Genomic DNA, 27,889 nt, shown 5'->3' on the forward strand with positions numbered 1-27,889 from the left:
TTTATTACGGAAATGTTCTTTGTTACTGAGCGTCGAGCTCGCTTTAACGAATGATTTTCTTCACGTGAACAGGTGCACGTACATACGTACGACTATTGATATTTCGAATAATTGTACATCGAGATGTAAAGTGTAGTTGCTTAGGAAACTAAATGGTTCTTATTGCATTGCATATTATTCTGTCTGCTTCGATAATATTTTTTGCGTATGCACAGTGAATATTTACAACATATTAGAAATTTAAATTCTAAATAATTAAGTATTTTTTGATACACTGACATTTACTCGAAGATTTAATTTTGAAATTTATAACATTATTGCTTATGGATGCGAAAAATATGATAAATACTTAAGATTATCTTAAATAGGTAGGCAATGAGCAATATTTTAAATAATTTTCAAATTGATTGAATAGCTACGAAAATTTCATTGAAATATTACAGACAATTCGCAGAATTAATAGAAATTTCGTTGCTTACAAGCAAAATAAAACAAACAAAAAAACAACCAAATAAAATAAATAAATTAATGAAAACTACAATATTATACGTAAGTTGAGAGGCTATATTATAAATAAATAATTTTTTCTTTTTCATACTAATATAAAATAATTTGTTATAATTTATGATATGTTATACAATATAGGATTTTTCAATTTTTTTTATTTTTATTTATTTATTTATTTATTTATTTTTTTTTTTTTTGTTCAATCGGTTAACGCGATAATTCTTCGTGAAAAATTAAAACTGAAAGATCAAAAACTAAAAAAAAGAAATTTAGAGCGCGTTAGAGTTTGCATAAAAATTTGCATATTATTGCGCACTAAAAAGTTAATTGTTCTTTTTTATTTGATTATTTATTTATTTATTTAATTTTTTTTTTTTTTTTTTATACACATCATTCCAAATCATTAGACTGGGAAAATTAATGCCTTACAAAATCACTGCGGAATAGAAGACACGAATACACGAATTAATAAACGAGGATTCATTCTTCGCACTCTTATCATAAAATCATTCTGATTTGGCGGAAAGGTTGTTGTTGTTGTTGTTTTTTTTTTTTAAACTTCAATCAAGTGAAAATCTCGCGATAATACGTATCCGCGCGCTCGGTATTAACCGTCTCAACAATTCAAGGCCCTCTTATGCGTTTCCGTCGAGGTGCTACGTACTTGCATCATAACAATCCAGCGTGCAATTGAAAAATACGACCGCGTCTGTGTCTAATTTATCGAGACGCGTTGGTAGTGCGTGCAACTTGTATGTCGCGGCGATATTTCTCTCCATTTTCCCGAAAAATAAACAGGTTTCCGATGGCAATAGCAAAAAACTGCCGCGATACAGAGAGCGGCAACTTATTTGTGATCGATTATATCCCGCATTAGGTATGCGATAAATCGTACGCCTCGTACCTTTTGCGCGCCCCATATGCGTGAGCATTTTGCATGTGTGCGCGCGTGCCCGACTTTGCGAAAATAGCCCAACAGGGATTGATGATAAGGTCGAATTGTACGATCGCTGATAAATCCGAGCTCCACTTGGCCACTTTGCCAACTACACATGACTTTGCCGTGCGCGTGCCCCGTGTATTTGTTGCAGGCACGGATCGTTGATGCAAATTGCGAATTTTTATGTACTGCATTAACGTGCTCCCTTAAAAGCTTACAAGAATAACGTACTGGATGCGATTATCGACTAGTGTTGATGTTTAATATATCGAAGCTGTCCGACGATATGATCAATATTATCATTGATCGCTGATTAGTAATTGTAGCGTATGTTTTGAAGACTGATAAGGCCCCGCATAGAGAAATGATATAATAATTCAATTGACCGAGTCTATTGTATTTAACATTATTGTAATTAAAATTACCTTCTCTCTCCCAACAAGCTACGACGGCTATTATGATTATTCGGAAATGCAATTACGAAAACGCAATAGTAGACGAATAGCGAATCTTAATGTTATCGATAAATTATATTGTCCAGAGCAAATTTTATAAACGTAAATTGAACGCTGCTTTGAGAATGATTGGAAAATAACTCTTATTCGCATCAACAAAATGATATGATCCGGTAATAAAACAATCGTGCCATCCATGCAAGAAAAAAAAAGAAGCAGAGCTGCTCCCTCTTGTTTCAAGCAATTTTATCAAGACAGATGAAGAACTCCTTCCAATAGAAGGCTTTTCTTAACGTCAAAACCCCAAAGTCCATCCGTCTTAAAAGAATCCGCTTATTAATTATATATTCTTACTTCTTCGTGTTTATTTAAATATATATATATATATGTATATAGATTATTCATATATAGAGTTTCTTATTTGAAATTCATTTTAGAAAATTGGGAGAAGCGACGAAGGAATAAATTTATATTCAAATTCAAATCTTTTTAAAAAATCTTCTAAGACGATCGATAAAATTCGCCTGTCCAAATACTCTCGATTCGACATTTTAACCTTCCGTCTCCGATTATTCATAGGTTGCCAATTTTTAATGCAACGATCCAACAACATTTCTGCCAAAAATAATATTACTTTTCTTTGCATAGGACCAAATCCGATGAGTGCTTATCTAGACAGAATATACGCGGACTCAACTGTCGACAAAATTACGTAACTTAAATATTTGTTGAAAAATTAATTTTCTTTTTATTTCTTAAAAAAAAAAAAAAAAAAAAAAAAAAAAAAGTCCATTGGTAAAGTATCTATTTTATATTTATACATAACTCTGTATCTAATAGCTAATGAAATAAATCGTTTTAAAAAGTACGTAAAATCCGAAAAAATACAAGGTGCTTATTGGCTGTTTGTAAGCACCGCCATTACATACATACCGTCCATTGTTTAGCGTAGTCACGGCGACTTACATGTATATTTCGTTCGTGAGATAAAGTCACGATCGATTGGTCGCGCGCGCCTCTATTATTTCACTCAGGTGCAGTTCGCGCATAAGGGAAAGTATGCACTCGCGCGCACGCATATACATAATATACATACAACCCACTAGTCTCTCCCTCTTTATCTCTACCCGTAACCCCCACCCCCTCTCCCGCATCACCAATAAACTCCCCGCCCTCCCGCCCTCCTTCCCTTCCAATCACCAATCATCATACCCCTCTATTTCTCTCTCTCTCTCTCTCTCTCTCTCTCTCTCTCTCTCTCTCTCTCATTCCGCGCGCCCACCGCCATCTCCATCTATCTCTTTCCGTGGCGCCAGAGACTTGTGGATTTATATTTCTCATGCGATCGAATCATTTTTGCGCGTCGAATTATATTATACTAAGGACACAATCTCGGAATCGCCAAGTTGTTTTTTTTTTTTTTTTTAACTTGTCAGGCTTGCAAGTGAGAAAATAAAACTGGTAATCACTACTTTCGTCGAGGCTCGTGCGCAACTTTAATCGTGTGCCTTACTACGCGACCTGCCAATACGTTACATTTGATAATTGGAGCCTATAGATGACGGATTTTCACGGTTCTGGATACAATAATCGATGAAAACTTCGTATGATTTATTATCGAAACTGTGCTAGATATCTTATTCAACGATCGCGCTATTCTATTGTATTGATATTTTTTTCATAAACTGCGCGCGAAGGGTAAATCTTATGAATTTTCATCGAACGATACACGCGTTCCAAGCTTTCCAACAATATCTTATGCAAAATTCTTATTAATTTTTATAATAATACATAAGGCCAAGCATTTTTCATTTATTTATAAACTAAAGCAATTTAACAACAGTCTCAATACGATCAGGGTTAACTCGTCGAATCGTACGGCTGACATTTTTTTAAATCAAGCAGTTTGTGAAACTAAACGCTTCGACGAGTAATTAGATCGTCAAATAATCATGTTACACACAAGAATCTTGCTTATAATAAAATAATGCAGAATTTTATCTCCTTTGGTCTCATGCTACATTTGAATCGTGTCACGTAAAAGATGTTGTCCGCTGAATACTGCGCTTATTATATTTATCGCCGCAGCCTAAGGCCTGACGCAACAGAAATCTGTTTCACAGGGCATCAATGGGCTAAGTAACTGTCGATGAAACGAGAGTTTATACATGTGCAAATATTAAACGAGATCGTCTTCAATGATTAAATATACGAGTTCTCATAAACAATATTAATATATTATTGAAAATTCAATGTCATATTGGCATGCAAGCTTCTTACAATTTTTAACGTTACTTGGAATTTCATTTGTTTTGTTTGTGTATCGTTGTTTATTTCATTGTATTCGTTGTAATAAAATTATATTATTATTATTATTATTATTATTATTATTATGGAATTTTATATCCAAATCTTTGCAGTATATATTCTATAAAGTCTAAGATCTATACATTTCTTCTTTCTATGCAAAATTTGTTTACGATGTTAATAAATTAAGGCATTGAATCACAATACGAAATTATGAGCTAACAAAATAATGGATAATGGGATTAGTAGTTTAAAAATTTGCATAAATTATAAGGTAATAAGGTAGCTTGGAAGGCACATTCTCGAAAAATAATGATTTTCAGCTTTGTATCTTTATGTTGATGTAGATACTTCACTGAACAAATATCGTTGCTTTACACGTAACAGTAAATGTGACGACAAACATTCTTATGTCTCGTTCTCTTTAAATCATCCAAGTCCATATTCCAAATGTACGACAGTAAAATGATTGATTAACTAACAGGTGTTCTACATACAGTTTTTCAAGTTAAATTGCTAAAAAAAAAAATAAAAAAAAAAATAAAAAAATAAAATACATTTAATGTATTTTACAAGAAAGATAATGATTAAAAATAGGAAACTCAGCTTTTACATAATTGAATTATGTTTTTCGTGTCGAATGGACTTGATTACTTCTGATGATTCGTATCTCAATTACCTGTTAATGAATGATCGTCAAAAAAAAAAAAAAAAAAAAAAAAATGAATAAAAAAATAAACTAAAATAAAAGAGATTGTCAAAAGCCAAGGATTTTTGGATATTTTGCCACTGGGAGCAGCTCGACTTATACATCTGACAGTTTTTGAACAACCGTTCAATTATGTACATACGTCATCATCGTCATTCGAGATCCGAGTGTACGTAAGGCTGGATCGAAATAATTTCAGTTGCACATATAGGATATGCGTGTGTATAGGATGTGTTGATTGAGGGTCGAAAGCTTATAAATATTAATCGATCTCCGTGGATGGATCAAGCGCAGCTCATCAGACACGTGATATAATTCGCGCCTGCATTCATTCCACAATGATTTGTTAGATCAATTCAAAGCATAGAATAAATAATTTATAGGGCGATTAAATGTAAAACACTAAATCCTACACAATTTTCTTACGGCATTTTTAATGAAAATGCTCCAAGTGTACCTATGGCTCGTTCTGAATATTTTCCCGGCTTCTTATGCTGAATTTATAGTAAAAATTTAATTTATATCGACAATCGAACAAATAATATTACATAAAAATATAATAACAGTAGCTCTCGTCGAGGCAAAAATTATATTTCATATTTAACTCAAATGTCTTGCACGCATTTTTAATTAGTTTCCCTTCATTATGTTTGCATATATAAATTATATGTTGCGTATAAATTACATTTTGCGTATAAATTATTATAAAAGCCGATTTCTGTTTCCTAATTATATTATATATCATACAAATTGTAATAAATTTTCTTTTCGTCTACGATAAACGATAGAAAAAACGGAATAATCTTATAATAACTTATAAAATGTAAAATATAATCATAATTATATATTTAATTATGTTTGATGTTTAAATCTGACCAATTAATCGTTGGCTTATTACAATTATGGTGATATTTTAAGTTCTTATCCGCCTAGCATCGAGTCTATAAAATCGGAACATAATTGATATTTCTCAAGTTATAATTATTTCAGCTGAAAAACATAGTTCTTTTGTACCATGTTATATTGAAGTTTTAATGGACATAAAATAAAATTCACAAATACTTATGATATTATAAACTACTGCTCAGTGTTCAATCGTACTTAAATTTCGAATGCAAAATAAACTAATTATTAACGCATAGATTGAAAAATTAATCGTGGACGATCGTGGTTTTCATTTTTCATTATGAAATGCTCGAGCCTAAAAATTATGCAATTTGTTAATTATACGGCAATACAAGAAGCCACATGAAATATACGCAGGAGTACAACATTTACAAGCCCTTTACATACATGACCAAATTAGGATGAAAATCCTGTACGATCCCTTCCACTACTCTACGCATATTCAGCTCTGAGCTTATGTTTTCGCGCTTATGTCAACAATCGTACAATTTTTGTGATGTCTTAATTTTCTGACTTAAAGATCGTAATTGATTAAATACTGGCGAGACGTAAATATTGCAAATAGATCGACGCAAGGCACACAAGGTATTCGCGTATCTATTCGACATACAAATTTCAAACAACTGGAATTTGTAATAATGAACAAATTACATAAAAATCAATGTATCGGCAAGGAAAATTTACAATTCCTTCGATTAAGCTTTAAGATAATACGTGGCATAGAGCTGTAACGCAACCGTATTACTTTGTTGGAGTGACACCGTTCCACTTTGTAAAGACTTCTATTACACGAGCTTGGTTGACTTGACTAAACATATAAGTCATGAAGTAGATTAAAGAACCTAGTAGAAAATTTAATTTGCGAATGCAAATAAATTAAGTGTAGCAAACACTCGGGGTTGAATGGAAAGTGTGTTTGTATAGGAATTTGATACTTTAACTAGTCACAAGAGTCGAGTGAATAGCGGAAAAACTGCCTAAGCAAAGAAACGAAAGCCTTAATCAAGACATTAATATAAACAAATATACTATTAGGCACTGGACTATTAGCATTCATCTGGTTTCAAGGTAATTAATAAACATTTCTACAACGACGAATTAAGGAACGATCGGTTCGACAAAAACATTACACATCATACGGGACATAGAGGATCGTAAATTTTCGTGCAAAACTGTGTAATAAACAAAAAAAACAAAAAAAAAAAACAAAAAAAAACAAAAAAACTAGTATCTAATGTACTGCTTCAAGCTCCCATCGGACCTCTGTTGGATAAAATCTTTGGCGGAGCGATAAAGTGGCAAGGGATTGTACTTAAAAATCTGCCGTTTTATCACTAGATTTTATCATCGGCTTTAAAACCTCACACGCATCCACATAAATGCTCATATATAGAGGGGAGCGAGGATAAAATTTGCAGCCAATTAATTCCCTCGTGTCGAGCAGTCGTGCTTGCAAGCCCCAATAATCCGCTTTCGTACGCTTCTTCTCGCCGGAGAAATCACGGAATCATTGGGCCCCGATCCACGCACATCCGCCGGGAAAGCCGAGAGCGTTCACTTTTTCTCAGACCCAATCTCAGGTGTGACTTATCTCGACGGACGACAAGCCCACGCATTAGGAAAAATGCCTTCGGCTTTGAGTTCGCGCCAAGTACGAGGCGCGTGTCGCGACGGCCTCGCTTATCGCCGCAATTTTCCTGGCTCCAATAATTCTTGGCTCGCGCGTGCGCGCCCACCCGAACCTCCGCTTGCCTTGCGTGAAATGCGCTCACGGAGGCGCAGTGCGCCTCGCAAGGACATTGGCGCACATGTCCTGGCCGATTGGGCGCTATTACGCCAAGGAGGTGGTAAGTCACACGGCGAGGGGTTGGCGGGGTGGGGCGGGTGGAGGGGGGGAGGGAGAGACCGTCGGCCGCGAAATTGGAACGAATTCTCAATTTTCCGGGCGCGTTCGTTCGCTTTGCTTCCACTTTGCGAATCGCGCGTTCGCTCGCTTTGCTTCCACTTTGCGAATCGCGCGTACACGCAGCACTGGACAATTAAAGTTTCCTCTTTGTTCTCACGGCTATTATGTATTTTCAGACTGCCTTCGATATTATTGTGAGCGTAGGAATCGACTTCTTGGCTGACTAGCGATGCAAGTATTTTATTGAGCAACGCAATGCTCGTGCACAACTGTATTTGCCTGGATATTTATTTATTTATTTATTTATTTATTTATTAATTTATTTATTTTTATGCAATTAGTTGCGGCTAAAAGCTTCGTTAATTACCAATTATACTCAATCGCGTGGAATTACAATTAGTATGACAATGTTTGTAGTAGTGACCCGCACCGATGAGATTCATGACGCAAGGTTGTTTTTTTGTTGTTTTTTGTTTTTTTGTTGTTTTTTTTTGTTTTTTTTGTTGTTTTTTGTTTTTTTGTTGTTTTTTTTTGTTTTTTTTGTTGTTTTTTGTTTTTTTGTTGTTTTTTTTTCTTTTTTTTGTTAAATGGACGTGCCATTGGCAAATCCTCGACTGGGCATTCGAATTTATGAAAAAGAGGGACTTAAACATGAAAAGAGACGAAGAAAAAATCTCCTTTTTAATTGCTCATTAAAGATTCCAATTTAAAATAAATACCACTAGAATATTTATTCGTGATTAAATTAGTAGTTTGGTGGAAAATAGTTATGACATTCTTGATAAATGAAAGTCAAAATGATGCATAAGCGGACTTATAATTTCAACGGACTCTCGTGATATTTAAAACACATTGATCCTTTAGTAGTAATTATAAAACGTGCCTACCATAATTACGTCTGTCATTATTTTCATTACGCCGAATGCTCAAAGCCGACAGAATGCAAATTAGCCGTAAAGCATATTTGCATATTTTTCATAATTAGGATTATTATGTTACGTCGAAACTCGTGGCACGAAAGATCATTGATTACGTTCGCGGGCGCGCGCGCGCGCGCTTTCATCCCGGATGCTCGTGAATAAGGTGAGAATAATGTCACAACAACTGGCGAGCTTAAATCGTAATAAATATCGTCGCAAGCGCGAGTCTACGTCAGGATAAAAAGGACGCGGTAGTCAGTTGAGATTTTGAAATATGTTGTCCTCATAGGGGGAAATAATCGGCAAGTTGCGACGGCATTGTTTCTCGTTCCGAGGCGCCAATTGATTTCTTTACTGTGCCGACGACGCTCGTTTGCATTGTGCCACGGTCCTCGATACACAAAGGGTTGTAGTTGTTGGTATCCTTTGAAGTTTGCCTCTTCTCGCATGGAATATAACGAGATTGTCCATGATTTCGCATGGATCCGAGCGCCTAACGAGCTACGAACTTTATGACAGGTGAGCGTTGATTTCACACGAATGAGAAATAAATAATAATAATAATACATATTCCGTCGGGAGGCCATGTATTTAGAGCGATGCTTCATTCTAATCTTTTCCTTTTTTCTTTCTTTCATTAATTTTTTATTATTATTGTTAGTATTATTATTATTACTATTTTCCTCTTTATTTCTTTTAATTGTCTGTCTTTTAATTATTTGCGGATTTAATTGTGTATGGAAACGCAGACGTTACAATCTTTGTAATTGCCGTTCAATAACAATGGAAAAGCTACTTTTCGTTATATATTTTAATGCGCTCCCTATTTGTATTCCCACAAGTACTTGTAAATATACTTCATACGTATTTCCAAGTTTTTTTTTTTCCCATGGTATTTCGGTGAATTTGTGTTTCGGTCAATAAAAGTACAAAGTGCATTGTTACTGTTGAGCTAGTAAATATACAACAAACGAGGATTCTTTAAGAATTTAATTATATACTGTAGAAATTTATTAGGATAATATTTTAATTATTTAAATACCGTAAATTCATAGACCCTTCGTTTGAAATTAAATAACGTTGTCGTTCTCAGAACAAACGTTATATGCCCAAAGATGTTCTCCCAAAGCGAAAAATTGCAATTCAACGTAAAAGACATTAATTACGGAGTTTCGGAGGAAAGACATTATTTAAAAGCCATGAAAGCTCGTTTTGCTCTTCATTCTCCTATTATTCGCTCGAAAAATCACAAATTGCCGATGGCAGGGGTGACACTTTCAGCCACTTTTATCATAAAGATGATCGTTTACCCTGTTAGGCGCGTACCAGTCGTCCGTCCTCGTCTCTTCATCTCTGCCGCTCAAAATGACGAGCGCGACAACGACGAAGCGCCGATCGCGCGATATTGCAACTTTTCAAGCCCAATTCCCGAACCCCCGCGTCATTCCTCTTCGACCTGGTGTACGTTCTCTCTCTCTCTCTCCCTCTCTCTGTCTCTCTCGCACGCGCGCGCGCGTAGGCCCGGGACGGGGCGAGCCGGTCTTTCTGGACAGAACCGAGCTAAAGAGCCCAGGGAAGGCAGGGAAGGTAGGCAATGATTAAATAGGAAGGTGGCAGAGCGACCTCCCGGGCACTAGAGCAGCACAGGTAGTTAATAGCTGTGAGGCCGGGGCGAGCGAAACTTCGGAAAGAGAGAGGGATCCAGTCATTAATTAGTTGGAGCAGCGCCGCTCGGTCGCGTCACCTCTCGCGCCCCACACTTCCCCTCGCGTAATTCCGCTTTGTGATAATAATTACGTTGGCGCAGCAATGCGCACCTTTATTTATGTATACGTATGAGTTTACGCGCGCCTGCGCCCACGTAGGCGCCGTTTATGCTTGGCTGATCGTTGTTCCTCGCCGAGGCACTCGCATCCCCCTTCCCTCCCCCCGCACACCAAGCCAAAGTCGCGCTCGACTGACTATTGCCGTGAGCAGTCGTCGATCGGAAAATGGCGAGTAGGAGCGATCCTGGGTGGGGGTGGTGGGTGGAGAGCTGCGCGCGCTCGCGAGAGAGAGAGAGAGAGAGAGACAGTTGGAGTGAGGGAGATGGAGCGCTTGGGAGGAGAAAAATATGCGTACGTCGCGCGTGAGCTTGTTTCGCTGCTGGCGATAACGAGTAGCGCGCGAGCAGCTGGAAAAACGAGGCGAATTTATGTGTGCGCGACGAGTGGCCACTACTACTACACTCGAGAGGGAGAGAGGACGTCTGTGACAATTCGTATCGTCAATATTGAGTTAGATATGCGACGAGTTTGCCTGGGTAACGCGAGTGAAATGATTAGTCGTGACTCGCCAGGCGCTTTTCTCCGCTATTTTACAGATAGCGCTGTTTTTCGTCGTCAGGTTACACATTTTGTTGATGTGACCAGGACAATATTTACTCTTAATGTTTTTCATGCATATTGCTATCTTATTACTATTATTATAATAATAATAATTATTATTATTATTTATATTATTATTTATATTATTATTTATATTATTATTTATATTATTATTTTTATATCCGACAGAGTGTGCGAGAATGACGTGATCGTGGCGTAAGAAATACGCGTACAATATGTAGGAGCCACGAAGGGTATTGGCAATTTGTCATTCGGTAAATAGGTAAATGCGAGTGGAGACATCAGCCGCTCTTAAGTCCCGGATCTCCGGGCTATTTTGTTTTTAATTTTGCCGTACGTTACCCGGCGCGTTGGATATTTTAATTATCCGCTCGAGTCTTTTCAGTTTTAAACGATGGCGACTCAACTTTTTGTCACGGATCTATAATTTATATAACTTTTCGAAAGCGAGTTGTGCAATGCGGCCTTTGAGAAAAATGTCGAGTAGGGACGCACGAATGTTGATCCAAGGGTTGACAAGTATAATTCGACAAATTCATTTGCTTAATTTGTAAGATTGAGATACATCAGGCTTGGCTGTTTCGTGTAATAATCAATGTTGATCGATTATCGCGTGATAGAAGCAAATGTATGAAAATAGAATAGAAAAGTTCAAGCGCACACAACGTTAATCGTTCAATTATTTCTGGCGTTCTGACTAAATGAAATACACAAGGTATGAGTAAAAAATTATAGCCAGACTATACCAGAATTACAACCAGATACAAGCTTCCTTAAGCCGCTTTTCGAAATACGATTTATTTATAGTTTGCCAGTTACATAATTAAATAAAGTTGTAGTCGCGATAAACAGTATTTGCTCGTTTTATCTCTTACATTTCTAATAATTTACCATAATTTATAACGTGCGTTGAATTAAACTTGGCTCATGCAAATAGAATTTGGCGCTCATGTCGCGTAATATCGAAGCCGTTGAATCCAGATATTTTTATGTTCACCCCCCCCCCACCCTCTTACCCAACTAAGGCCTACGACATTACTAAGACGATGATAACTATATAGCAACTGTACCTTACACGAAATAGGACGAAGCATTCGATCTTTGAAAAATGTATTTACGAGTCGCTGAAATCATTAACTGCCAGGGAAGAGATGTGGAGGGAGAGAGAGAGATAGAGAGATAGAGAGAGAGAGAGAGAGAGAGAGAGAGAGGCAGCAGTCGTAATCATCGCAGACGCGCTACTGCACTTATGATTCACGCATACCATTGGGAGAAACATTTTCCATTCGAGTATCATTCGAGAAGAAAGTGCGACTGAACGCAGAGGAAAACTGCTTAAATGTTTTAAACTACACATCCGGTAATCTACGTATCGGACGTTCCTCTACCAAATCCTCGAATCCACCCATCGTCCGCTCGGGTACTTCTATCGCTTTATACGATAGAATTCTATTTGCGGGATTTCGGGGGCGGTGCGCATAGATGACGGCTCGTTTTTTTTTCGCTCCGAGTCTCGCTTGCACGCCTTGGCGTATTTATTGGATTTGGAATTCTCGCCCTGAGAATTTATGATTACGAAGGCCCGGGTGATATAAGCTTTCCTCGATATGTTGCTGGAATTACGAGGAGGTACGGCGACAACAAGAGCATTCGAAATTTATCCGTTGGTGGTTGCTTTTTAAAATTGCATTCGCATACGCACGGGGGAGAACGAGAATGTGCTCGAGTCGAAACAACTTTTTGATTTATGCGCATAATGGTAGTTAGTACGCTATATCATTGGTTGATTACTTTGGTGCGCAACACATCCATAATGTTTGGTTTACCCTGTCGACCTCGTTCGTCTCATCCGTTTTGCCTTCGTTTTATTGGCTGTGGTGAAAGCTTAACCTTGAGCGTTCACACAAAAGATAGAAAATACCACGACGGAATCCTCCCTGCGATATTCGCCTGACCTCAACACGATATTACAATACCCAAAAATTCCTATCTATTAACATTAATCAGCCGCGCCCAGCACATCCGATCACCCCAGACGACTAATGCTTTAACGAATTTCTGCCCGCAGAGATAACCTTTACCGTTTGACCCTGACTACGCTTACGCCGATAGAACATGCAGCTTGGCCCGCAGCCAAAGATAAGACCACCTCGTGCCAGGACAAAGGACAGAGCGTCGAAGACTGCCACAATTACATCAAAGTTCTTCTCAGCAATGGCAAGAGCCTCTTCACCTGCGGCACCAACGCCTTCAGCCCCAGATGCTCGTGGCGAGAGGTTGGACATATAACTCATTGTTTCATCGTCGAGCATAATAATTCAAAGATCAATAAGAGATCAAAGATGGTCGATGAAATTATCCGGCTTTATGCCTGGCTTACTGGCTTACTTACTGCGTGCGCGATTATTATTTCCCGCGAGATTATTAGTTGGAGAGCGATGCCAGAAGTCTTTGATTTTCGACATTTCATACTACAGTAATCTTATTAACACTCTCCATGTTGATTAAAATTTGTCGAATGTTCTTTGAGCTCGTGATTGTTTAATTGTTCATGAGAATGCACACTTTAGCGAATTTACTCGCACGATTAGTCGAAAATAACAAATCTCGGCTCTTTACATTTATGAAAAAAAAAAAAAAAAAAAAAAAGCTACTCACGCCGGTGGATTAATTACATTAATTTAAAATACTTTCCATCCAACAGTTATTAATAACCTTGCAATTCGTAGTTTTTACGTTACATTCAATCATTGCCGCGCGAAGAAATGAATATATAAATGTGATAACAGCATAATGTCAGAGTAGGATGAAACGGCGCCTTCCTCTCACTATTATCGATATTTCTGACAAAACGAGGAATTGGGCATAAAGGAAAATTTCGTTCTTATACAAAAAAAAAAAAAAAAAAAAAAAAAAAAAAAAAGAAAAAAAAAGAAAAAAGAAAAAAAAATAGAGAAGGAAAAAGAAAAAAGAAAAAAGAAAGGCAAAGAGAGGAAAAGAGACAATAAAAAACTAAACTCGTAGATCGAGAATATCAACAGCGTGACCAGCTCGATGTCCGGAGTGGCGATGTGTCCTTACTCTCCGCACTCGAATGTCACTGCCCTCCTAGCACGAGGACAGTCTGGAGGACTTTTTGCGGGCACACCGACCGACTTCTCCGGCGCCGACACTGCAATCTACCGTACCCTCGCCTCGCCCAACTTAAGGACGAGGCAGTACGACTCCAAGTGAGTGCTTCCTTTTACTTCGCATGCACTTAAATATGAATTTACTTGGCAAACTAGAGAGTTTTACAAGGGATTTTATGACCTTTGCATTACCGATACGCTTTATTAATTGGATTTTCGTCTTTAAGGTGGTTGAACGATCCCCAATTTGTCGGTAGCTTCGAGACCGATGACTACGTCTACTTCCTTTTCAGGGAATCGGCTGTGGAGTACATCAATTGCGGCAAGGTAGAGTATAGATTTTTCGATTACCTCACTCTCACTGACCTTCTCTGTCGTCGCTCTTATTCCGGTGCTCGAAGAGAATGTGCTTAATGTTATTAATGAAGCAGAAAGAATCTTAAAGAACGTTAAAAATTAATGGAGCTCTCGACGGAATATATCCCCGGGATAATTACAATTTATGCGGAACATTATAAAACTATGTTACTTTATTCCAATAATCACACTATTTGCCAAGCGTTATAATTATTGTACATTGTTATTATGCCTTGATTATGAGGATGCGAAATGAAAATTTCAGAGTATTTATTATGGAGATAAATTTTATCGCGCGTCACATAAAATGTAAAATGTCTTTGCTCGAATGCACTTTTAAATGCTGCAAACAACCAAGGAGAACGGCACAAGCATAAACGATGAAATAGCAAGTGAATTTAATTAACGCAAGGAAAATCACATTGTTCGGTAACGAGCGTCGTAATTGATGTAATTCGTGTCAATGAAAGGGGGGCAAAAATCTTCCAGTAATTGATAATAATATAATTATAAAAGTGCCTGAGGTACGCGAGCCATGAAATAATGAAACAATTATTCCAGCGAATCTATTCGAGAATTGCTCGAGTCTGTAAATACGATCCTGGCAGTCCGATGCTTATGAAAGATACTTGGACGACGTTCAGCAAAGCTCGCTTAAACTGCTCCCTTCCTGGGGAATTCCCATTTTATTACGACGAGATACAGGGCGCAGCTTATCAACCCGAGGAGGGCCTCGTCTATGCAACTTTTACCACGCCGAGGTACATAATTTATTCTCTTATTTAGAATCTCCTGCTTTTGCTTATTTAATCGTAATCTAATGGTAAATTAAAGCCTCTTTTATCCTTTCAATGCTGGCGTGAAAATCACACTTCAAAGGATTAACGGTAAAGTCCATATCATTTTTATTATTAACGTAGTGGTGTGCGCTCGTGGCAAAGGAAAATTCAGAGCATTTTAGTTAATAATATGCAAATTGTCAGGCTCGGCAAATGAATCGAAAAAATTTTTATTTCCTATATTAAACGAAAATTTATTACAAATTAAAAATACCGCCCATCAAACATTCATTGAATAATGAAGCTCAAAAGGTTTATCCGCGTAGAGAAAAAACATTATTAGTTGAAGAATTTTTTCTCCGCGCATCCGATATTGAACCTAAAAATTTAATTAAAACAAATATAGACAGGCGTACACCTGGGCGCGTGCGCGACAAACAAATTTATGCCCGTTTATACACTCACGCGCATGCACACTCGCGCGCACAATTTATGAATTAATTTGCAATGATAGATTCGTAATGGTGCCTTATTCGCGATAAAAATCTTGATCACAGGCGAGATTAAAAATATACATAAAAGTGAAAAAATAAGAATGACAAGCTGTTAATAATTACATTTAGTTGTGACACTTGCGAATGTATGCATCGCATATTGCTCGAAATACCTTGAAATATAGCAAAATGACAGATTTACCGGCTTATCGTCCTGGCAATCATTATCATTCGTCTTATTTTTACGATTTTCGCCACTCCAGCAGCGGCGATAACCATAAAAAAGCATAAAACTTTTAAAATCAAGGGGACCATTAAATGTACAAAATGAAAAAGCATCCAATCTAGTCGTTAAATGCCTCGCGATATTCCATCGCCACAAAGCGCTAAATATTGGCTGTAAAAATGGTGGCCCTTCGGGCCTCCCTCGCCGACATCCTCGGCGCCCCCATCGGGGCCAACCGCCACACGACTCACTCTACCATAATTTCCCCCTCCACAGCAACGCCATCGCGGGATCGGCGATCTGCGCGTTCAACATGTCGGCGATCGCCGCGGCCTTCGACGGGCCGTTCAAGCACCAGGAGAACTCGGGTGCCGCGTGGGAGAGGAAGCCGGTCGCCCACGACCAGCAGAAATGTGGATTCGCTAGCAGTACCGGCTCCCGCTACCTCACCGACAATCAGCGTTACCAGCTGATGGACGAAGCCGTTCAAAGCGCAACCCCGAGGCCCCTCCACACGGCCACCCTCGAACGGTGCGTATTTCTAATTCCTAAATTGGTCGATCCGGGCGCTTTGAGAGGACTTCGCTACGGAGGCACGGTTTTTCCGATCGAACGAGCTGTCCCGGTTTTTAGCCTTTGTGCTTTGGCGGGTGACTTGCGCCGGCAAGATGGCGACTCACAATGATTAATTAATTTGCAGCCAGAGAGGTTTATTAATCGGCTAAGGACGTGCGCCCGGTTTCGTTTGATTTTACGTCGATGCCTCGAGCGCGGCGGTTCGGTGGGGGGGGGGGCTTTTAGACAAACAGCAACGTGCTTGGAAATCAGGATTCTCCTTTTTAGGCAGAACATTGTACGTTGGTTCTGAAGGAGCTCGCGATCTATTGTTGGAAGTAAAAAACTGTGGGAAAAAAAGTATTATGATATAGCGATCCCTTGCTTGACATTCGCAATGTTTGCTCGTTTAGAGGAGCGTTCGAATTCGAACTGAAAACACATGGATTAGTTGATTAAATTCGCATTAGATTTTGATAAAGGAAGCGTAAAAATTCACGTCGAACGCGAACGAAATTCGGAGTTTCAATGTGTACATCGTGTAAACAATGACAAGAATTCGGTAACATTGAGTCGAATGAGTGAATTTGTATTTCAGTAGCAAAATCTAGTATCCTATTATCTTCTATCTAGCTTCTGTTATATTCGCTTTCACGCATGTGTGTTTATATATATAAATAAAAGTATATTGTAGCTTCGATTAATCATTATTAGAAAAATAAATGTGCATTAGCTTGTAAAACCACTGTGCTAACATTCACAGTGTAAATATATAAAAGTTCAAGAATATTCTCCTTTTTTTCCATTGAAATTCACTTCAATACTCAGATAAATAATAGCAAACCCGCGACGCTAATTTGTCAAGTAGATAAAACAGATAAAATACCGAGTTACTTTCATAGATTTTGGCCCTTGATCAAATACATTAATCTTGTTTCAACATGATATTTACCTTCAGATGAAGATCTAACGATATTTCAGTAGTCGGCAATATAGTTAAAAAAAAAAAATTTATCTATTTGTCTTTGTATATAAAGTAAGATTTATTTTTAAAGTGTCATTGACGATTAAATATTGCGAGTTTACTCTACGACGAGACATTAATTGTCAAAGAAAAATTTGACGGTGCTACGGTTAGAAAAAGACCTATGATAACGGGTAATTTCTTAAATCTTCCCGCCCTTCGACTACAATGAATGGATTTCTAAATTTCAAAATCATCAATGAAATCCATCATACGCTCCCGGATTCTTTCATTTTCATATAATTATTGTCGTAAACAGGTTCACGCACTTAGCAGTAGACGTGACGCCAACTAAAGTACACAAAGGCGTCGCCGTACTCTACGTTGCCACAACCGACGGTTTGATAAAGAAAATATCGGTATTACCTCGGACCCTTGAGACGTGCATCGTCGAGATTTGGGGCCCACTTCCGTCCACACCAATAACCTTGCAGTATTTAAAGGAGACCAAGAGTCTTTATGTTGGGATGCAGAGTGCCTTATTGAGGTAAGCTTATCTGAGATTTTCATATGCATTGAGGTATAATATGCCGGGGGAAGGAGGGGACCGTTAAGAGTGTCGGCAATTACGTCGTATTAAATTAATTTTTTACTCGTAACAATGATAATGGGCATTGGGAGTAATGAAATATTACAATGATTAATCAATAGTTGTCTCCAATGTTTTTCCCAATCTTCAATCATTTTTCAATTATAGTTGATAAACTCGTTACGCATTTACCGGCAAATGTATTTAGAAGTTGTTACCTTTATTTATGAGTGACTAAGCAAACCTGCATTTCGAAATATAAATTATTCGCCATTCGGGGACTGTGATTTGTATAATTGTTTGCTAAATTCAAAAATTGTTTTTCCGAAACGAGGGATATTTTTTTACAGACACTAAGTATTGATGTACGTCCAACTTCATTATTTAAGTTATGTGAAAGTTGACTAATTGCGCAGTTCCTTTTAATTCCACTGACGTTTATTATAATTTCTCTTAACCGAATGCTAATATGTGTGCGTATTTTATATATTTGACACACTCGCAATTTCACCAACTAGTTTAAGTATGTATTTTGCCATTTTTCTTTTTTCTTTCTCTTTTCTCTCTCTCTCTCTCTCTCTCTCTCGCTCTTCGCAAGCGTTCATTAATATATTATACATATGTACCGATGAAGGATTCCTTCCTTCAAGAGATAAATGAATAATACTGTTAACCAAGGATACGTAGCTTCTCTTACGTATTTTAACGGTAAAAATGGCCTATTATAATACGTAATTTTATGTAATTTCTTTAAATTAAGGTATAGCTTGATAGAGCTATTTATGTAAAATTTATAAATTCCTACGCTGCTAAGACGTTTATCGATACAAAGAACTTCAAAAAGAAAAAGAAAAAAAAAAGAATTATTTCCTAATTGCATATATGAATTTTTGAAAATAGTGTCTATGTAAATGGGTGCAGCATATGCTATTCTTATTAAAACAAAAAAAAAAAACAAAAATATAATAACTAAATTTTCAGTTATCGATGAGTTTTATTTTTATGATAACTATTACAACTTCTTAAACGCTATTTCCGCTTACAATACATTTATATCGTAAAATACTATTTTCATTTTTATATGTTGAAATTTGATATTAAATATTCGGAAAATCTGTCAAAACTATTGAGAACTGTACTATTTCAAAAATACGTATTATTCCATATAAATATATTTTATAGATTGCATAAAAGTTTAAATTAATATTCAAATTTAATTTGAAATGAATATAAAGTAAATAATAAAGTTTTTTTATGCCATTCATTATATTGAAAATTTTGAGCTTTATGAAAAAAAATGTTCGATTTCTTTTTACGGACATTTTTAATATTAAAATATATATTGAAATGCGTACGTGCGTGCGTGCGTGCACACCTATATATATATATATATATATATATATATATATGTATATACGTACATTTTCGTAAAGTGCAGTATAAAAAATGCAAAAATTTATTTAGAGTTGGTACATGAAAAAGTACTATTCGAAAATATTACTATTTTGTCAGATTTCCGAAGGTCGACAAAAGTACGATGAACAATGATGAATTAGATCTCATACGATGAAAATATAAAACTTTTATAGCCAAAAATATGAATTCCAATATTACAATGGCCATGTTCATCTATTTTGTTTCGCTGTTCGCCACAAGTTGCGTCGAATAAAAAAGCACATTCTCGCCACAAGCTCGGCTTATCCGTGCTTTATTAGTCAGCGAAACGAAGGAGCATTGACCATTCGATTTAGCCAAATCCGTTACAGAGTAATGGTCAACGAATAAGAGCGTGACTTTCGTAAAAGAAAATAATAATAATAATAATAATAATAATAATAATAATAATAATAATAATAATAATAATAATAATAATAATAATAATAATAATAATAATAAAATAAACTAATATCACGTATGCACAAACCAGGATACCGACAGTACAGTGCTATCGGCACCGTAACCCCCAGTCCTGCCTCAACGCCCAGGAGCCCTACTGCGGCTGGGACGAGCACCTCATGGTTTGTCGCCCCGCCCCGGCCCAGACGCCCGACGGTTATCTCGCGACCCATTGGCAGCAGGATGCCACCAAGTGTCCGATCCTCACCGGCCCCGTTAATGGCGGCTGGAGTGCCTGGAGTACTTGGCACACGTGTCTTCACGAGACTTCCCAGTCCTCCAACGGACATCCCTCCAATTCGAGATCGGCCGACGATCAAGTAAGTCGAGGCGCTTTGTGTGTGGTTACATTAATCGATTATGACAGCCGCAGTGCAGCTGTATTATCAAGTCGGGATAGAAAGTCGCAGCTGTGGTTAGATGAACTGCATTAGTCTCGTCATTGTCCCAGCTAATTTCGTGGGAACTGCGACTGGGTTATTGGCTCCAAGGGGATCTGTTGTACTTTTGTTTACCATTTTTTCATTTATTTCGTAGTAGGGAGTGAAAGGCGCTATGGAAAGAAAAAACTTATAAAATTTAATTAGCATATAGAACGCTCTTATCTCTTATCAAATAGTTAATATTTTTCCTCACACGACAATGTTCACTTATAAATTGTATCTTTTTACGGTATGTACATATTTCTCCGTCCCTACTGCTCCCCCTCCATTGTTTTTTCATTTCTCTTTCTTTTTTTTTATTTACTCAAGTAGTCAGTTTGTTATATCGTTTTTATTACCAATGTTAATTAAACTTCAGGTGAATACTCGGGAAGTTATTTGCGAAATTCTATTTACAGATGTTATCTATTCGGACAAGCTTACGATACATGTGCGTCTCGTATTTGAACCGAACGAATGGAATCGAAAGAATCTTCTTAATATCAAAATCGTGTTAGCTTTAATTTATATTATAGTAGTGAGGCTCTTATAACGAAACTTCTTAACGATAGCTTGATAACTTCTTTACTAATATCCAGGCACGCGAACCTGTTTGAAATGTTTGAACCCTAATAATGGTAATCAAATTTTAGCACTCTGTTTAACATGTAATATATTCCCTTAAATTCAGGAAGTTTAACCGACCTTCAACATATACGAATATTCTTCATATTATTAAAACTAAATATTGACCGTAATATAATTATAAATATTTTATTTAACAATATTTATTATAAGCTTTATAAAAGTAATGCCGCGTTTCCGTAAATTATCCGCAACAAGACAACTATTTAAGACAATATCGATCACCGTCTACATTATACACAATTACCATTTGCCATAAATATTTTAATATTTTAACGTATATTATAAGTTGCCGTGCACGCGCAGTGTCTGGACATTGCACCGTATCGTTTACAGCGTAACGAATGCAAATTAATTTATTATATTTCCGTCGTAGCCTGCAGAATTTTCATTGATGCTACCGTTGATTTATCGAAAATACGACCGATCCATTCGATTCTCCAATTTGTAAACACGTGCGATTATATAATTTAACGAGCGCTTTACGTAGTACGCATATTACGTGGAATAATCGATGCACAACGATTATAGCACAACAAAATATAATCACATTTAAAAGTACTTGATAGTCCAATAATGTTTTCTCGGTAATTCTAACGATACAGCGAATTTAATCATAATATTAAAAATTCCATCTTTCATGTACATCGATAATATACGCATCGAGCATTAATAATCTAGCGAAATAAAGGCACTGATAAAAAATATTTCATTGCTCATCGATTTTATGGTTATGAGCGCATTTTCCACTATTACGACCACTTGAGTAAATGAAAATAGTAATTCGCCGCGATATGAAATATTGTTGGCCTTGGATGAACCCGAGTACCTTAAACGCCTAAATAATCCGAGAACCTATGGAACAATTTTGAGGTACGTTACATCGGCCCCGATTAATTGGGGAGGGCGGGGAGGGTGGCGAGCGCTAACGGTTTCGCGGGATAAAAACAAAATCAGATGGATACAGAGGCTTGGGACTTATCGACTTATTGTCGCGTTCGCCAGAGCTCGGACACCTGCCAGTGCCAGACGCGCGAATGCAACAATCCGCCATCGCAGAATGGGGGCACCAGCTGCACGGGGAGTCGTATGCGCGTGGCTAACTGCACGAGCCACGGCGGCTGGACCGCCTGGTCGGCCTGGTCCGCGTGCAGCCAGAGCTGCGGCCCAGCCATGAAGACACGCAGGCGCACCTGTACGAATCCGACGCCCCAGCACGGAGGCCGAGTCTGCCTCGGCACCGATCACGAGGAGAACTTCTGCATCGAGCAGCCACCCTGCCCGAGCCCAGTCAAGCCCTCGGTCATCGTGCCGCAGTGGGGCGCCTGGTCCGGATGGGGTCCTTGGAACGCCTGCTCCAAGCCTTGTGGCGGAGGTAAGTCTTCTTCATTTAGTGTCATTCCTCTTTCTTCTCCTCATCCTCCTCCTTCTCCTCCTCATCCTCCTCCTCCTCCTCCTCCTCCTCCTCCTCCTCGTCCTTCTCTTTCGAGATGCTTTCTCATTGTTCATCGAGTCAATGTCGCTACTGTTTGATTTTCATGTACTTGTGCTTGACAGCACTCGTACAAGAGTACAAGACTTGCTTGAAGATTGTAAAATGCATTCAAAAGGGAGGGGAGGGGAGAGGTGACGATGGACAATATGGGAACTCATAAAGTCTCACGTAGCTCGGACAATTATTTCCTTCCGAGCATTACTCCCGAGTCACACAACGGGCATTTAACAATATATAAAAAAAATATTCTTCTTTCGCTTTGATTTTAGGTTTCAAGATAAGAAAGAGAATATGTGAAAGTCAGTCGCGCCATGATGGTGCCGTTGAATGTCCTGGATGCAATTTCCAGGTAAGAATAGTATTACAGAACAAGGCGCAATTTATAGGATATCAAATGTCTCGCCTAATCTTAAAAATGCAATGATAAATACAATAGTCAGCTTGTGTGGCTCCTAGGTTTATTGTTACAATATGAGGTGGGAAGAGGGCTATTACGCTAGAGATGCCATGAAAGAATTGTTTTGAAAATTTTGCCGAAAGTCGAATTTTCGGAAAAGCTCTTGGAAAAGCGAATGAGCAATAGAGTACGACCACCGCGCCAATCGACTCATCAATCAATAACAATAATAACACTGAAGTAATAGAAACGCTGGATATTTCCCCACTACGCTCAAAAGAACGTACACTTTCATTAATTGACCCTGTATTATGATAGTGACAAAAACCAAGCGGTCGGCTTTTTTGTTACGTGATATATTCTACAATAGAAATACAATTGCCACACACTACGACAATACGACAATGGGCGATGCGCACTGTTTACTCAAGTTTTTTTTTTTTTTTTTTTTGTTTTTTTGTTTTTTGTTTTTTTTGTTTTTTGTTTTTTTTTGTTTTTTTTTTGTTTTGTTTCCATTTACGCATCTAAATTCATTTGTCGGGCTGAATCCCATGCCAATGGCATTCGATTCAATGAAATTGGCAAAGGCAGCCAGTGCTCGAGAACCGCCGGTATGTCAGCACTGCACACGCACCGTTCAACAGTCATTCCAAATAGGGAACGTTTTATGTTGAGCGTAAATAGACGCGGAAATACAAACTAACTGGACTCTTGAATCCACTCTATCGATCAATGAATCTTCTCTCATCCTCTCTGTTTTTTTTTTTTTTTTTTACCCGCAACCCCGATAGATCGAGGAGTGCAATAGCCACGCTTGCCAAGAGACGAAGAAATACTTCTCGTCGCCGTGGATGGCCGGGGGTAATGGGACGAGCGGTAGCGGGCGTATGGAGAGGCGCTATCGGTTCGTCTGTCGCGCTCAAACGGACGATCCCTCGAGCGTGAAGGTCCAGGCGAAAGAAGAGGAGCGCCATTGTCGCAGCGACGGCTCCTGCAGCAGAAGAAGCAGCTCGATAAATATCGAGACGAGTCTCGAAAGTGGCTGGTCCGACTGGTCGAGCTGGTCGCCCTGCAGTCATTCATGCGGCGGCGGCACGCAATACAAGGTTTGCTCGTCTCCTCTTTAATCTACTTCTACGTCCTAGGTACTTCCTAGGCTACTTTCCTCCCACCTCCGACTCATCCTCATCCTCCTCCACAATCGCACCTGTGCCACGACAAGGTAGACCGATGATTATCCGAGGTACGACTCGACGAGTCTTCCTCGATCTCCGGTCTTCAATCTAATCCCATCCGCGGAGCTTCGGAGGCACGCGCGAAGCTCGTGAAGACTGACCAAGACCCCATTGTTCACAGATAAAGCAGTGCGACTCGCCGTCGTGCGAGGGCCCGTTGACGGAGAGCCGCGCCTGCAATACGAAACCCTGCAGGGGCCTGATCTTCCAGCAGGGCAGCCCAGAGCCGGAACCCGAGGGACAATGGTCCTGCTGGAGTAGCTGGAGCGAGTGCTCGGTGTCCTGCGGTTTTGGCGTGCGAACTCGGGGCCGCGAGTGCCTCGGGCCCGGCGAGTGTCTCGGACCCTCGCGGCTCCGCGAGTCCTGCGAGATGCAGAGCTGCGAGTTCTTCCGCGGCTGGGACACGTGGTCGGCCTGGGGCAGGTGCGACGAGTACAATCTCCAGCGTCGGAGGCGGAAGTGCCTGGTGGCCCAGCCCGGTATCTCCGACTGCCTCGGGCCCAGCGAGCACGCGAGATTCTGCCTCGAGGACACGATGGAGAACGGTTAGTCTGGCCATTGGGGTGTACGCGACCCATTGGATTTCTCTTTCGTTCTTTTATCCCGTGTTTTTAATACTAATGATCTAGATCTAATGATTTAGATTATTTAACATTTTACGAGCCTCGTTTGAATTTTTTAAATACACACTCATGCATATTATTAAGCACATCGGTTTTTAATTATGCGATATTCGTTCGTGCATATCGATTATAAGAACACAACAACTTGTGCCAATGGAGTTCAGCTTTTGATTTCGAAGGCATTTTAATTAAAATTCTAGAATTCTATAATTCACAACGATAAGGAAATATTTTCCATTAGGCGTTTAAGAATAAACATTCAAAAGTACATTCTCGCCCTGACAGTGACGCAAAAATTTTATCAAAGTTTTAGTTAACATTGATAACACTGACAATAAACAACACGACGAGGAATAGAAATTATTTATAACAACATAGGATAGAAGCCGATTATCTCTAATTTGCCAAGAGATAATTTTGTCGTCAATTCTGAAGTTTAACGTGAAGTTACTTAAGCTTCCTTTTTACGTATCGAAAATCTTTATACTTTGTCATTGTTCTATTAATAAAGCCATTAATATTTCGCCTCGACAAAGCGGTAGTAGCGCTGCATTAAATTTGTTCGAGATCTTCTAATTTTCATTATTACGTCCTCTTAATCTCGGCTTATTTCCATCACGTACATAACAGAACACGGAATTCCATTTCGCGCTATAATTATCATACGTGGAGGACATGCAGAAAGTAGAGCACAGACATCCGTAGGATTTAGTTGGGAGGAAGCGGTCGGTCGTGAAAGGAAAGGGGTGCTGTGGAATAAATCACGCACCTATTCGCGTTTTTCTTCTTGAAAATTGCAATAATCCTCATAATGATTTTTAATTATTTTTTCAACCTGTTTTGCATCTGCGGAGTAACGTTATAATTTTATAAACTCTAGTTAATATACAATCCGATAATAATTGCACTCTTAATTGCTTATTATCATAGTAAATCTATCGATAATTACACTTTAGTACTTTACTTTATCTGCGTTTCTACCAACACTTCCTTGCTTTTATATTCCTAGTTTAACTGTTTTTCATTTTATAAAATAATTTTTCCTCGACCGACAATTAACGAGGCTCTTTTTTTATATCAATCGATAGCAATTTGACGATAAAAACTTTATTGAATTATAAAGTTTGCATATTCCTCGTAATTCTTAAATTCGAATAATTTTATTATATTTATAGATGTTTTTTGTTGTATTTTTACGACTATTTAATGCACTTCTTTACAGCTACTTGTTTGTACTTATACAATATTCATAATTATAAATACTTTGTAATGTACTACGTTTTGTATGCGTGAATGAGCGTGTGCGCGATATAAAATAGTGTTTACATGAAAGAAGAAGAAAGAAAAAAGAGAGAGAGAAAAAAATCGGGTAATATTGTAATTTTATAAAATTATTGTTGTAATATTTGCGTCGTTATTGAAAATTTTAACGATCAGTGTGTATTCTGTTTATTAGTGAGAAAAAGCATCTGCATCACGCTATTTTATTCGCTGAAACTTGAAAATCCGCTGTGTCCTTCGATAGGCTCTGCAAATTTAGCAACCTACCGAATAATCTCAATATTTTTCATCCTTGTTCCACGTCCTTGCTTCCTCTTATTCTTCTTCTTCTTTCCTTTCTTTGCTCATAATTCCAAATTATTCGTTGAACGAGAATATCGGTGGTGGTGGTGGTGGTTGCGGCTGGGTGGGGGAGGTTGGGATGGTTGGGGTGGCTGGGGGGTGTCTAGGGTGTCGTGAGTGGTGGATGGGGTTGTGGTTGGGGGGACATTTGGGGGGGGGGGGGGGCTGGTGTAGTTGATGTGGGAAGCGCCTTAAAATCAATTTAAATAAACAGATGTGTTTGTAATTTCCTATCACTTGGCGAGTGCGTTATCCGGCCTGCATATTAAAAGCCATTAAAAGCCTCCGTTCTTTTTCATATTCCCACAGATGTCAACGCATTGCCGTCAAGGATTGAAATGGCTGGCGTATCAGTGGGCGCCGTAGTGGGAAGCTGCTTAGTTGGCTTTCTCATTGGTCTGGCTCTCACCGCGCTCATGTGCTTCTATTATTTGAAACGCCAGAAGCCACGCATACCTGGTAGTCCTCACTACATAAGCAAGCAAAATCCATACGTGACTGTACCATTGAAGGAGGTCGGTATTGTATTGTCACTTTTCGTTTGGACTTGTTGAATGCACGATTGGGTGGAACGACAATTTTGCTCGCCCGCCTAGATTTATCCTTGGGGACACTTTTCATAACGCGTTATAACAATAACGAGGGAACAAAGGGCACGGCAATGTCGCGTTTTTTCAAAGACAAATTGCTTAATTTCGGCAACTTTTTTACCTTTCAATGCTTCGTGCACTAACCTGTTGTAATGGAAAAATCGATAAATGCGTTATGACATTTTCTATATATATATATATATATATATATATATAGTAAGTAGTTGACTACCGATCGGTGAAAGTTAGTCATCCCTACGTCGTAATAAATGTATAGCAAATCATACATTATCCCATGCATGTAATGATTTTATTATTATTATTTTTTTTTATCATAAATCTCATTTAATTAAAACTTAACCGTCTGACCATTATTTTTAAGACCGATGTAAATGAAGTATGCGCACGAGGCATAAAGTATCAATAAGCAACTGTTTTATCAGAGTCCATATTATAGCATTGCAACCCCGAATAATTATGATGAAGCACGCTTTTTTGCATTTTCTAAAAAATTCTAACTAAAAAAATTCCAATTAAAAATTTTATTAAATGAAAATTTATTTCCGATTCAAATATCCACCAAATTTTTCGAGAAAAGTTCTCGTAAATAGTCATTGGAACACTTGTCGGTAATACGAGGGTGTGTGTGTGTGTGTGTGTGTGTGTGTGTGTGTGTGTGTGTGTGTGTGTGTGTGTGTGGTGGGTGGGTGGTGTATGGAAAGGGGGATTTTTTTTCTTTTTATTGTTTATATTTGGATAGAATAGTAGCTACGGCATTCGCCGCGGGCAATGCCACGCAGTTCGACTAAAAAGCCTATCGCATTGTTCTCT

General features: G+C 38.3%; 1 protein-coding gene across 1 annotated transcript in view; it reads left to right on the forward strand.

Moving 5' to 3' along the window:
• Positions 1-27,889, forward strand: part of Sema5c (Semaphorin 5c) — a 108,609-nt gene that overhangs the window by 80,481 nt on the left and 239 nt on the right. Inside the window, exons 4-15 of the mRNA XM_011499112.1 lie at positions 13,106-13,313; positions 14,062-14,267; positions 14,396-14,495; positions 15,087-15,286; positions 16,301-16,555; positions 17,863-18,090; positions 20,060-20,348; positions 22,101-22,470; positions 22,860-22,939; positions 23,779-24,093; positions 24,344-24,767; positions 26,778-26,983. Coding sequence (XP_011497414.1) covers positions 13,106-13,313; positions 14,062-14,267; positions 14,396-14,495; positions 15,087-15,286; positions 16,301-16,555; positions 17,863-18,090; positions 20,060-20,348; positions 22,101-22,470; positions 22,860-22,939; positions 23,779-24,093; positions 24,344-24,767; positions 26,778-26,983 — 2,881 coding nt within the window. The remainder of the gene's footprint in view (positions 1-13,105; positions 13,314-14,061; positions 14,268-14,395; positions 14,496-15,086; positions 15,287-16,300; positions 16,556-17,862; positions 18,091-20,059; positions 20,349-22,100; positions 22,471-22,859; positions 22,940-23,778; positions 24,094-24,343; positions 24,768-26,777; positions 26,984-27,889) is intronic.

The sequence above is a fragment of the Ceratosolen solmsi genome, unplaced genomic scaffold (genome assembly GCF_000503995.2).
Source record: "Ceratosolen solmsi marchali unplaced genomic scaffold, CerSol_1.0 scaffold2, whole genome shotgun sequence".
NCBI classification, from domain to species: domain Eukaryota; kingdom Metazoa; phylum Arthropoda; class Insecta; order Hymenoptera; family Agaonidae; genus Ceratosolen; species Ceratosolen solmsi.